The sequence below is a fragment of the Dermacentor albipictus genome, chromosome 10, assembly GCF_038994185.2.
Source record: "Dermacentor albipictus isolate Rhodes 1998 colony chromosome 10, USDA_Dalb.pri_finalv2, whole genome shotgun sequence".
Taxonomy (NCBI): domain Eukaryota; kingdom Metazoa; phylum Arthropoda; class Arachnida; order Ixodida; family Ixodidae; genus Dermacentor; species Dermacentor albipictus.
Genome location: NC_091830.1, coordinates 100,429,788 through 100,444,186, shown reverse-complemented (window position 1 = coordinate 100,444,186; position 14,399 = coordinate 100,429,788). Strand labels below are relative to the sequence as shown.

General features: G+C 47.1%; 1 protein-coding gene across 2 annotated transcripts in view; it reads left to right on the top strand.

Moving 5' to 3' along the window:
• LOC135908027 (uncharacterized) overlaps positions 1 to 14,399 on the top strand; it is a 183,162-nt gene that overhangs the window by 127,929 nt on the left and 40,834 nt on the right. For both annotated transcript variants that reach the window (XM_065439792.1, XM_065439793.1), the window contains exon 6: positions 1,604 to 1,754. In XM_065439792.1, the coding sequence (XP_065295864.1) occupies positions 1,604 to 1,754 (151 nt within the window). The remainder of the gene's footprint in view (positions 1 to 1,603; positions 1,755 to 14,399) is intronic.

Sequence of the window (14,399 nt, the reverse complement as noted above, 5' to 3'; positions counted from 1 at the left end):
TTTGGCATGGTTTTATTGATAATAGATAAGGCAATCCAACTTTTTCCATTCTTAGTTTCGAATGTAGGGAGTGAATTTTCATTGTTTAATATATTTAGTTCGTTTCTGACAATGAATTCAAAATGTTTCTCTCCTCTTGGTTCAGAAATTAAGCCTCTCCATACTACGTTTTTCGAATTAAGGTCTCCTAGAATTATTATGTTATCTGTATTTTTTATTTTAAAATTTCCTCCTCTCTAACAATTAGGGTTCCCTGTTATCTTTTGGTGAGACGCAACAATTTATTATGTTTATGAACTCATCTTGCCAGTTAATTCTTAAAGCTGTTATGTTTTGCATAGTTAGTAATGGGGATAAAGGGATTGTTTCATTATTTATAATGGATGTTTTTGGGAGAACTGAGTGACTCACTATTTTAGACTTTAATAAGTAAACTATTATTTTATTCTTTAGAGCATAGGGTTCCTGAACAACTGATATATCCTGTTGAAGATGAGTCTGTAAATTATTTAATTGTGTTGTAGGGACGACAACACGTAGAAATTGTTCGGAAACTTTCTAGTGTGCTTGGTGTTCATTCAGGAGTTCTGCACGGATGTCCGCTTGGCCCGCTACTGTTCCTAATTTATGTGAAAGATTTAGTTGTGGCTGTCCCTGACGATGTATCTGTTAAAATATTCGCGGGCGACTGTGTGGTATTAAACAAATTTCATCAGAATATGATGACAGGTGCGTACAAAAGGCATTTTTTGCAATTGATGACCGGTGTCTTAATAGGGAATGGAGTTGAATAGTGAAAAAAAGCTCTCTTCCAACGAATATTTAGAACAACATCTCCCAAGTTCCTCGCTTATTTTCTTAACTCCAGTGCTAATTTGGAAGTTGTGAAATATGCTTCTTTTGGTGGAACACTTGATAATAAGTTCAAATTTCCAGCAGATATTACTGATATTTGTGCAGCTGCGTTACGAAAGCTGTGGGTTTTACGAAGAATACTCAAAGCTGCCCCAGCACACAACACGAAATTGGCTTATGATGCTCGTGTAAGGTCCTTTGTCGAATACGCTTCCCCAGTATGGGACCTTCACACGAAGAAAGACGTTATGCAGCTTTAAAATTTCAATAGGAAAGCTGATAGGGTTATATTCGGCAAATATTAAAAACCCGCAGAATGAGTGCTCGATTGACATTTCTCTATAATAGCTTACCAGGAAAAAATAAACGCCAGATTCCCGAATGCATTAAGCCTCCTCCAGTGAGAAGGACTCGTAATGTTCATGGGCATGCACTTGCTGCAGTTTTTGCCAAAACTAGCAGTTTTAAACAAATCTTTTTCTCTAGAACAGTGCAAGAGTGGAATTCCTTACGGACGTCTGTTCTTTTCCTCACAAGTTTCCACTAGGGCACTGGAACGTCTATGTACCTGCTAAAATCGTGATTTATATGTGTCTTATGTATCTCCTTTTGTGTATCTTTGTGCTATTGCTGAACTGTGCTTGAATTTGATTCTAAGTGAAGTTGATGATCGCGCGAAGCTCGAAGTACCGACAGTGTTTTCTGTTGAAAACAGCTGCGCGCGTTTTCTCTCTGCTCTTCATTGCAGGTCTGTATTCGTGCCCTCAATGTTTATCTCAATTGGTCACGTCTCGTACTCCGACGCAAGTTTTAAATACTGTCACATACTGCCACCAATCATTCGTTATTCTCCACCTCGCTACCACCGTCATGATAAAAAGGACTACGGACACTCAATCGTAAGGACACTTGCGCAATACGAAGCATACTGTGGATGGTTGCAAAAAAATAGCCTACTGCATGAGAGTTTTGAGAAAAGTGCATTCTTGAATGTCATGCTTTTAAGGATGATAGAGAATGAAAACGCAGAGCGACGAGAATAGATTCGAGACTATTTTCTTATAAAGCAATATATTGCAAATTCTGAAGGCTAGTAGCATACCTACCAACTCTCACGAAACCCTTGTATACATTACAAACTTGGCATTCTTGTACAGTATTACCAAAGTTGATTCAGGTATTAGGTGAAATGTTATCCTTAAAATCATTACACTTGTCCGTCTCCGAATTTACTGGTGGACATTTCCAATTGTGATTTGCGGTAAGAGGTGCCCGTGCTTCGAGCAATTCTATACCAGCGTGTTCCGGAAGGAAGAGCAGCAGCAGCAGAAATCTGCAGCAGCAAATTCGCTGAAATGTTTACTGGGATATAAAAAAACGCGCTGCTTGTCGGTCTCCGCTGCTGCTGCTAGCGTGCTTTTGTTTAAAGCGTAACCACCCGTAAAAGTGCTTACTTATCCTACAAAGGGGTCTGCTGAAGGCAAGCATCTGTAAAGACAAGGCTTACAGAACGCGAACGCTTGTCCGGGTAAAGACCAGTCTGCTTTATTTTTGCTGCCGCTCGAGAAACTTCGTCCATCTCTCTCCAAGGGTGCTGTCACAGGGCCCTTGCCCTTAGAAACACAGTTGTGTCACTGTATAGTGCGATGGGAAGTTGAATGATGGTGTGAGCTACTTGAAGGTAAACTTCACACTTGGCAGGAAATAGAAAAGTTGACGAAGGACAATGCATGTGGAGGGCTTTCGATGAAAGCCGGCTTGAGGCGGTCACTGGACACGAAGGTGCCCGACCACACCCACGACAAAGTGTAACCATCAGCTTTATTTGACTGAGCATGTCACTTCACTATTTGACCAATCTGTTCTAGAGAATTAATGCAACACCGACGATGGTCGGAATATAGCGGAATTCCTTGGATGACGGCAAGGGTCCTACTATATTTACGTGGATCAAGACAAAACGCGCTTCGCGAACGGCGAACTTTGCCAATGGGTATAAGTATGCAGTGTTTGCAAACTAGACAGAAGCGTGCTCAGTTGCAAACCTCACTGTTCATTCCAGGCCAAATGAAATGGTACGCAGCGACGCGTTATTATGCGAGAACGCCTGGATGTGAAAGCTCGTGAAAGTGGTCAAACGGAAGTCACCGTAGTGGTGGAGGCACGTAAGCATGTTGACGGCCAGAATCGACAGTTACGTCACAGGCAATATGTAGGCCGAGGTCTGCAATTACACTTTCTTCGAATAGAGAATTAAACGACAGGAGAACTTGTACGAGTTCGTCTTGCTCTTGTAAACCCGCAAGCTGCTGGGGCGTGAAGTGAGCATTGCGGTGCCTTCCGATATGACGGAATGTGTAAGCAAGAATGTTGCCTGCACCGTTTACGTGCTGAATATTTGTTATGAGCTCAGACAGGAATGTATAATGAAGAATTTCACGTGAGCTGTGAATAGTGCGTGCGGATGTGAAGGCTGTAGTAAAATGCTTGTGGTCAGTGAATATAACGAAGGGTGGTCCCTCGACGAAACAATGAAAGTTCTTTACCGTCAAGTAGGCGGCAAGGAGTTCACTTCTGAATGTACTGTACTGGTTCGTGTACTGGTTGCTTCGTTGGCATTAGATTTCTGGAGAACGTTTATGCAGTCACCTGTGGCCGCTGAAATACTCCACCAATTGCACATCCCAAGACATCTATCACGATGCTGGTGGGGGCGTCGTGATCTGTGTGAACCAGAAGCGGTGCTGACGAGAGGGGCCCCATTGAGAACAATGCAAGCGTCCTTGATGGCGGGGACCGAGGCAAGGGAAGGTGAAGTTCACTTGGTTGCCTGAAGTAGCGTTTCCAGGGGTAGACGATGGTGGTACATCGACGTACAAAGAGCCGGTAATTATGCTCTAGTCCCAGAAAATGGCGTAGTTCGCGCAGCGATTCCTGGCATGGTAATTGAGTGATAGCTGTCACCTGCGAGGGAATAGGACAGATGCTGCTGACGTTAACAAAGTGACGCAAGAATGCCATGGATGAAGCGCACAATTCGCATTTGGCTACGTTGATGATCAGGCTGGTTTCAGTGAGACGCTCGAAGAGGAGGCGCAGGTGTCTGATGCGTTCGGAAAACGAGGCTGGCTATCAGATGTCCTCCACGTAGGTGAACACGAGCGGCAGGCCTGAAAAAATGTCGTTACTGAAGCGTTAAAAACATTGTGCATCGTTTCTAATGCGAAAAACCATGTCGCCGAAATTAGAAATCCAATTAGGGTGACAATGGTGGACGTAGGAACATCTTCTGCCGCAACAGAAATTGGGCGGTATTTCCTAAAGTCGAGCTTAGAGTGCATGCACGTAAGTCCATCTTGAAGTAATTGAGTTTGGGTAGGGTGCAGTGCTCTGGAACGCGCTATAATGAATGTGTAAACACGAACAAACGAGGACGTAGAGAGAAAATTGAGCAGGGACAGTTAAGACTGCTTACGTGTGGGAATGCGAAGGGATTAAATTCGCATTGATGAAATGCTTTGTTCCTCGCGTTCCTTGCCAACCCTAGCTCTCGCCTGCGTTTTAACTGCGCCTAGGTAAAGCCGAGTGAAAACGCGCCAAGCGTCTCAGCACGCTCGCTTGCCCGTGAGGTATTCATAACTTGAAGGACCGCTCAGTGGTATCCACTTGTACGTTAATGCTATTTATTATTTTAGATACTAATTTTATACGCTCGTGACATGGCGCTACCTCCTACCCATTGGCTGCGCCGTCACGTGACGAACGACGCATGCGGTAGGCCACACGTTCCGTCTGCCAGATGGCTGCTGCGTGACGTGCCCAATGACTCACGCACTACTCACACACTTAGTCAAGAACCGCGTAGCTGGCGTGGCATCGGGGAAGCGTACTCGTCTCCCACATCGAAGGCCGGCTCGATTCCCGGGCTTTGCTTTGCTTACGGGAACCTTCCTGAGAAATCTAGACTGAGGAACCGTGTAAACCGAGAAGCCGGGTCATAAAATGGCTGCAATATGATGTCTCAAAGTACTTCAATTTTCTTGAAGGCACATAGTAAATCGTGAAGCCCTATAAAATTCAGAAATCACAGGACAATTACGCAAGAAAGCCTTGAATGCCGCTATCTGAAACAGAGATAGATGAAACCGCGCTCACCATTTTCGTCGGTTTGTGAAAGCCCAGAAAGATGAAATTTCTGCAGGTTGTTGATTTCGCCTATTACCTTGTTAGGTGAGTCAGCATAATAAGGTGAGCCGTGTGGTGAAAACACAGAGAGGTCAGGAACGCGCGGATGCAACAACTGGTGTGGCAGGGGATTATCCACCACATTTCATGATTTCTAAGCGTGAATAGCCAAAGCACTCAGGGAGAGGTCCTAAGTCATAACCAGGATTATCTGCATGGACGCTAATGGACGCTGCAGGAAAATCACCCGCAGGAGCTGCTGGTGAAAAGTTGCTGCTCGATCTCGTAACACGGTCTGCATATCGCGGAGATGTATAGTTTGACGGTCACCGAGCTCTCAGCGGAAATAAGCTGTTGTAGGTGCGTAGGTTCAGACAGCACGCTATGCTCGCGTACAATTGCCTCGAGAGCGTCTTACTCGCTTGCCGCTGGTGGATTGGTGTCGAGATCACACACGTGCACACTGACGTCACTAGGAGAGAACTGGATATGGGCACACTGAGAACGTTGAGAGGCGATATGGTGCAGGTGGAACAGTCCTTCCGCTTAAATGAACCAGGCTTGTGGATGTTGCGGCGAGAAAGGAGAAAGGCGAACAATGTTTACTTGAACAGCTGGTGTAGATGATGTGGCGGAATAGTTCTTTTTTCGTTCGAACCATGTTGTTTCCCATTACAGGCAACCACTATAGATATACAGCGCATAAAAGACTAACCCTTGTCAGAGTAAAAGCCAGTCTGATTTATCACTGCTGCTGCTCGAGAGGCTTCGTCATTTATTGTCCAAGGGTGCCACAATAAATACGTGCTGTCCACCGCCCGCAGGATGTATCAGTTTTTTTGGTGCTCGCAGGTTGGCAGGTAGACAGGTAGAACCATAGTATTCTATATTGCGCTACACATATTGTAAGCGAAAATAGTTTAAGGCTTAGGAACGATAGACATAGAGACATAGAGGGCATAGATCAAGACATAGAGGGCATAGATCACGCTCTCTATGCAGACGATATCACTGTGTGGACGTCGAGGGCAGGGTCGGAGAGTTGGATGGAGGAGACCCTTCAGAGAGTGGCAAAGACCGTGCACGAGTTCGCTAAATCGTGCGGCCTCAGTTGCTCGCCACAGAAGTCCGAGTTACTCATCATCAAGCCAAGAAGAAAGAAAGGAGACCAAGAGAACGTACGCATCACCATCGACGGGACGACCATAACACCAACCACGCAAGCACGTATCCTGGGTGTCATCTTCCAGAACAATGGCAAGGCGGGAGCGTCGATCGACAAAATCAAAGTTTCAACGGAACAAATTTCGAACATGATCAGAAGAGTCACAAACAGACAAAGGGGATTGAAGGAGGATGATGTACTGACGCTCGTCCAGGCCTTCTTGACGTCGCGCATCGTTTACGCGGCGCCGTACCTCAATTTACTGAAAAAAGACAGGGACCAGTTGAACGTCATTATACGAAAGGCAACCAAGATGGCGCTGGGCATTCCGAAGCATTCTTCGACCGACAAGCTTCTCGGCATGGCCAAGCACAACGTCGTCGAAGAGCTAATAGAAGCTCATCTATCTAATCAAAGAGTTCGGCTCAGTCAGACGTCGGCGGGACGTCGCGTTCTTGCCAAGTTGGGCTGGCAAGGGGCAGAGCGGAAGGAAACGGGGCCGTTACCCAGGTTGTGGGTGCATAAAATCCACAGTAAGCCACTGCCTAGAAACATGAGGTCGGGTCGTAACGACGGCCGCAGAGCAGCTCGTATAGCGGCCTTGACGGAGACTTTGGGTCAAATAGTAGAAGAGGAAGAGGGGGTCACTCTCTTCACAGACGCTTCGTTACCCAAGTTTTCATCGAAAGCAACGCTGGCAGTTACGACGCGGGATGTGCTCGTAACCTGCGCCTCCATCAAGACGTCTTTTCCAGAGGTGGCAGAAGAGGCCGCTATAGCGCTAGCACTCGCGCAGCCCAAGGTGGGAAGAATTGTCACCGACTCGCAAAAGGCGTATAACAACTACAGGAAGGGGTGGGTGTCTCTTGCGGCACTAGATATTCTCCAAAGTAAACGCGACGTACCTGAAAGGAAAGTTGAGTTAATATGAACACCGGCTCACTCTGGGCTGGAGGGCAACGAGCTTGCCCACCAGTTCGCCCGAGAGATGGAACACCGGGTTGAGGAAGATGAGCCACAGTCCATATTTACTTACAGAGACATTACGAACCATTATAAGACGGAGAGGCGCCGTTACCCCGATCCTCACAAATCGCTTAGCAGAGAACAGCAAGCGATCTACAGGCAAATACAGGCAGGATCCTTCCCGCCCCTTACCTTCAAAACAAGATGTACCCGGAAAGGTACGAGAAGGATTGTACCTTCTGCAAAACTCATTTAGGCACGCTCCAACACGTCATTGGAGTATGCAATTTCATCAAGGCGATCCCCCCACCTCTTAACTGCCCCACTACCCTACCCCATGCCTCATCCACCCTTACCGAGCGATGGGAGAACTTGGTAACCAGCACCGCCCTGGAAGACCAGCTCGTCCTGATCTCCAGGGGCCAGGCGGCTAGGGAAGCATATGGGTCCCGTGAAGAGGGAACCACTTCCATCGACGGCGTCTAAGAAGATGTCGAGCTCGGCTCAATAAAGTTGTTTCTCTCTCATCATCTTTGGTATGACTGATTATAACATACTCTTATTTTGGCTCAAATAGCAATGTCTTGTTACTATATTCAACCAAGGTTTCGCTCTATGCATTACATACGTCTTTTACGACTATTATAACGGGTGTATCTTCAATCAATCAGTCCATCAATCAATCAATCAATCAAAACAACTTTATTTCGTAATTTTACAAGGCGGTCCTAAACTGCAGATCCTACACTGCAGCTTTAATGGGGTCGAGCGATCAATCAGAAGTGGAGATGAAAACACATTCAGCAATAATAAACGTCATAAACCGCAACGTACCAATCATACAAACAGTAGGAAAATTTTTTTGTCCAATTTCCTTTCGCAGATGCAGCACTTTGGTCTTCGAACTGGACCGCTGCTAAAGCAGGACCTTGTACAATGAGGAATGCATATATCACACTACATGTCCTGGCTTTATGTGGTGCCCGACACCAGCGAAAAATGCCGACAGTCAGCAGGGCTATACTAGACCAGGTGAAATCAAATTAGGAAAGCCCACTAAGCTTCTACACATGACACTCCCTCACCAGAACAGGAATTGGTCTCTTTGGTGCACAATTCGGCCACTACCTCCTTCATGACACATTCCATCAACACATTACATCAGCATTCCATCACATTCCATCAACACATTGCCCTCCGTCCCCAAGAGCTAGGGATCCCTGACCAAGGCGGCGGTCAGACCTAAAACGCAGGACAACGTGCTAAGAATCTCTGGAACAGGACAGGCCGCCACTGGAAATTGAACCTGGCAACGTTCAATGCCGGATCCCTCTCGAGTGAAACTAGCTTAGGAGGACTTAGTAGCAGTAGTAACAAAACTAAATATAAGGTATGTAATAAACGTTGTAGAAGCCTACGCTCCGGCCTACAGTCAGTGTGACGAAGAAGTAGAACAGGTTTATCAAAATGTTGAATTAGCCATGCGAAAAGTGCAAACTCAGTGTACTGCACTCATGGGCGACTTCAGTGAAAAAGTGGGGAAAAGCAGGCTGGTGAACAAGCAATTGGAAATACGGCATGAACTCCAGCAAGACCAGGTGTGAGACGTTGGTAGAATTCGCGGATACGAATATGCCCGAAATAATGAATACCTTCTTCGGGAAGCGTAGCAAAAAAAGTGATCCTAGAAAAGCTCTAATTGAACAACAATAAAACAAACGCATTTCATACTTTCTGCAGATCCCAGCATAGTGCAGGATGTAGAAGTGTTAGGTAGGGTAAAGTGCAGTAACCATAGGTTATCGAGGTCTTGGGTTCACCTGAATTTTAAGAGAGGAAAAGTAAAACTAGTCAAGAAGAAACAGGCCCACCTAGACGCAGTATGGGTAAAAGCAGGCCACTTCAGGCTGCTCCTTGTGGACCCGTAGGCTTGAACAGAGAGTTGAAGATGACAGAGGTAACGAATGAATCCATACCTGCGGTGGCTTGAGAAGCAGCGATTGAAGTGGGAGGTAAGCGACCAGACAACCAGTAGATATACTCTCCCAAGTAACCAATGATCTTATAAGGAAACGACAAAGAATAAAATTGTCCAACTCAAGAGATCCAGTATAATTCATGGAACTGTCAAAACTCATCAAAAAGGAAAAAGTAAAGGTTATTCGAATTTATGAGTTGAGATAGATTGAGGACGCAGTAAAAAATAGACGCAACATGAAATAATCGAAAATAAAACTTGGAACAGGACGTGCCAAGATATATGCACTGAAAGATAAGCGGGGTAATATCGCCAGTCATTTCGAGTATATAGTACAGCCTGCGGAAGAATTCTATACTGACGTGTATATTACGCAGAGCAGCCAGCCTACCTCCACTCGAAGTAGTAATGAACAGAGGCTCCTTCCGTAACAAGCCATGAAACTAGGAGGGCATTGCCAGACATGAACAGGGGAAAAGCAGCAGGACAAGATGGAATAAAAGTGAATTTATTCAAAGCTTGGGGAGATAGCAGGCTTGAAAAGCTTGCAGCCCTTTAAACGTAGTGTCTCACGACTTCAAGAGTTCCAGAGTCACGAAGAATGCCAATAGTGTACTAATCCACAGAAAGGGAGGCAATGGAGAATTGAAAAATTATAGGATCATCAGCTGACTACCAGTACTCTTTAAGATATTCATCAAGATAATTCCCAATGGAGTAATGGAAACACTTCAGTCAACTCAGAGAACCTGTTGCCTTGAGGAAGGGATAGTCTGCAATAAATCATATCCATCGCAACATAAAGGTAATTGAAAAATCAGCAGAGTACAATCAGCTTCTCCATTTGGCTTTCATAGATTACGAAATGGCATTTGATTCAGTAGAGATACCAACAGTCATAGAGACATTACGTAATCAAGGGGTACAGGACGCTTATGTAAATATTTTCGAAAGTATCTACAGAGATTCCACAGCTACCCTAATTATCCACAAGAAAAGTAGGATGATACCTATAAAGAAAGGGGCCAGACAAGGGGGCATGTCTTTCCAATGCTGTACACTGTATTCTTGGAAGAAGTATTCAAGTTAATAAACTGCGAAGGCTTAGGGCTAAGAATCAACCGCGAACATCTGAGCAACCATCGGTTCGCAATTGGCATTGTCCTGTTCAGCAACACTGGAAATGAGTTGCAAAAATGATTATGAACCTTAATAGAGAGAGTGTAAGAGTGGGGTTCAAGATTCATAGGCAGGAGACAAAGATAATGATGAATAGCCGGGAAAGAAAACACGGCATCAGGATCACTAGTCAGTCACAAGAGCCTGTAAAGGAGTAAGTTGATGATGCTGATTAGGGGAATCACTAACAGGGAACCCTGTTGACGAGAAAGAACTTTACAGAAGAATAAAAATGATTTCAAATGCATACGGCAAATGTTGAGAGATGCTGACTGGAAGCTTACCTCCATCACTGAAAAGAAAGGTGTAACGCATTCCACCGAGGCTAGCATATGCCGTAGAAACTTGGAGGTTGACAAGGAAGCTCGACAAGGTAAGGAGAGCGCAAAGAGCGATGAAACGAACAATGTTAAGAGTAACATTACGACACAGGAAGAGAGCGGTGTGGATAGCAGAGCAAACAAAGATAGGTGGTATTCTAATTAACATTAAGCGAAAAAAATGGCGCTGGCCAGGCCATGTATAGAGTAAGATGGATAACCAGTGGATCATCTGAGAGACTGAATAGGTGCCAACAGAAGGGATTCGTGCAGTCGAGGATGGCGGAAATCCAGGTGGGGTGATGAAATTAGTGAATTCGCCGGCCCAAGTGTAATCGGATGGCGCAGGAGAGGGGTAATTGGAGATCGCAAGGAGAGGCCTTCGTGCTAAACATTGCCACATCTTATATGGTCGCCGCGGGTATGTGCCAGGCGATGAGAACGACGCTGAAGTAGCGCGCAAGTGGAAAAACAGACGACAACGACATCGCGTTGACTGCTCTGATAAAGTGCATCCATACGTCCTCTACGCCGGCTTTCCCGTCTTCTACTAGGCTGCGACACTGGTGGAGGTGCGGGGTAGGATTGCTTCATGCTCGGCACCCCTTCGCGGAGCCATACCTCGAAAACGGAATCACCTTCGTTCGTCGAAACTCCTGTTCACCGGTACAGTCGCCGCCTGCTAGGCCTGACACCCGAGTTCAAGCCTTTGCAGGACACTGCTGGAACGCATCTACCTACTTCTGCTATGGCTACTGCAACTCCATCGCAGGTGACGCTGCAGAATCCTAAGATACCAGAAAGTTTCCATGGTGACGCTTTTGAACTTTTGAAGATGTCCAAGATTGGCTTGACCAATTTGACGCGATACGCCTAAACAGGTGCTATCATACGTGGAACAGCGGCCGAAGCAGCGCAATCTTTTGTCGAAGCCGTCGTCCTAAGGCATGGCGCTCGCGCAATGGTCATAACAGACAGAGGATCCGGGTTCACGGCTGCGCTTCTGGATAACGTGTTGCGACAAAGTGGTACCACTCACCGAAAGACCACCCATATCATCCCCACACCAATGGGCTGACAGAACGTCTGAATAAGGCTCTGGTAGACATGATGATTATGTACATCGACGTCGACCACAAGAACTGGGTCGAGATTTTGCCGCATGTTACATTTGCATATAACACGGCTCGCCAAGAGACAACACGCGTGACGCCTTTCAACCTCGTTTACGGACGTGAAGTGACAACCATGTTGGACGCAATGCTGCCGCACGAGTGCGGTGCCGACGAGACTGGTGCCGCGGAGTTTACGCAACGCGCAGAGGAAACCAGGCAGCTTGCGCGTTTGCGAATCAAAGAGCAACAGGAATACGATGCGCGACACTAGAATCTTCGACACAAACCCGTCACGTATAACGTCGGTGACCAGGTGTGGGTCTGGACTCCGATTCGTCGGCGGGGGCTGTCTGAAAAGCTCCTGCGAAGATACTTCGGCCCGTACACAGTTCTGCGCCGCATCAGCGATGTTAATTATGAAGTTGTCCCCGACAGCCATAACGGCTCCAAACGCCGGCGGCATCTGCCCGAGGTTGTGCATGTGCTACGTATGAAGCCGTACATTTCCTCATGACCTAAACTTTGCACCGTCTGTGCACAGCCTGCGGACGTTGGTGCATCGGGACGATGCCTCCTTTTTCAAAGGGGGGGCAAATGCCACATCCTATATGATCGCGGCGGGTATGTGCCAGGCGATGAGAACGACGCTGAAGTAGCGCGCGAGTGGAAAAACAGAGGCGACAACGACGTCGCGTTGACTGCTCTGATAAAGTGCTTCCATACGTCCTCTACGCCGGCTTTCCCGTCTTCTACTAGGTTGCGAAAATATTTCAGTGAGTTTGTGCATAAAAAATTTATGAATCACATTGCAATTTAAAAATTTTAGTCGGTGGGCAAGCGAGGCATATCGAGCTGGAACCAATTTTAATATACGAGCCGTCAAACTTGCAGTTGAAGTACGCTATTGTTCAACTTACATTTCTGACAAAACGCCATTTCACCCGCTAAGGATATCTGGAACGTGAACGACCTTCATCGCGCTCTTTGGAAATGAATATCGACACGCGGACTTGTTGGTCATTTCCGGGTGAGCGCTTTTCACCGTCTAACAAATGTTATAGCTCATCGCGTGACGCGTCCATATGTATGGGAAGCTTCTCGAATCTTAGCGATGGTTCTGTTGTCACCGAAGCTTGTGTAATCTGACTGCATGTGCGACGCGAATTCTGTGGAAGTTTCTGGAGGACACGCGGACACCGTCAATTGCTCTGGAGGAGGAGATGGAGGAGAAACATTTGTAAAAGAAGAAAGGGCAAGCAAGTGTGTTTCTGCTTGTGCGGGAGGCGCCCTTAGGGGCCGTATTCTGTAGAGGTTCGCTTTGGAACCGGTTCGGTCTGGCTGTTACGTCTGAATTACGTCACTCGAAGAAAGAGTGGAACGGCGCGGCGTGAGGGGAACCAATCAACGAGCGGCGGTCTGCCGGAAGATCACGTCAGCATTTTTTTGTACTTGGGGGACGGTATAGCAATTGAAGGATGTTGCTGGTTTGATAAAAAACATTGGTTTGTATAGAACACTTGCAAATATAATTGGTGTGTCATACGTTATGCAAATAACTTGCCTTGCTTTGTTTACGTTTTCGACTTGTTCGCGCGCCGAAACCGAAACGATGTCGTCGCACAAGGACAGAACGCTGGGTCCTCATGTTTCAGCGAGGCAGCGCGAAATACTCGTTTTATTTGTCGAGGAGCACCCCTACCTAGCAAAGGCGTCATGTGTGTTGGGCCAGCAGCTGACGGCGGCTTTCTGTTGCGCCGTGGATAGGAATCTAACCCATCCTTTTTCTTTGCCCACATCCATAATGGCCTTGGCTACGGCTGTAATGATCCGACTGGCCGAGGGCTGCGACACTGCAATCGCTTCTTCATTCCCGACGCAGTGTTGAAAGCTCCCGGTGGCAAAAAACCACAGCGCCCATAGCACTTTCATCGTAGTGTCGACACCACGAAATCTTTGAGGTCCGAAATGTTCTTCCCGCTCATCGCAATGGCGTCGCACCATGTCTTTGGAGAACCTAAATGCCTTCTAAACTCTTCTCCGGCCATGCCGAACACGTCGCGTCGTTGCCTCTCGTCGCGTCGTTGTCTTTCGGCGCTCCCCAGCAGCACAACCAAAAGAGCCGCCATTGCCGTCTCTCTCTCGTCTCGTCTAGGTGCCGGCTCGTCAGCTGGCCCGAGACTAGCCGACAACCACGGTTGCCCTAGCAACCCTCGACATCATGCTGGCCACCGCGCGCGACCCTCGAGCGAACCACTTCTCCGCGGCTCCTCTCGTAGCAGGGAACCGGTTCCTTTCCAGATGATTGACAACCTGTGTGTCGTCAACAAAATTTGTCGTCCCGCCCAGCGGGGATGACGACAACGAAGCGCCGACCAATGGCAACAGCCAGACCGAACCGGTTCCAAAGCGAACCGCTGGAGAATACGGCCTGGCAGTGCTCCTGCGGCTCATGCTGTCTCCCGGGCCCGCCGCACCAGCTGCTGCTAGTTACCAGGATCCGAAGTAGTCAGCACGGCCTCCCACTGCTCGGGTGTGGGGTTGGGTATTTGCGGGGCCACCTTCACGTTGGGGCACGCCCATGTGGTGTGATATAGGGAGGCGTAATAATTACAAAGGGGACATTTGTATGAATATAT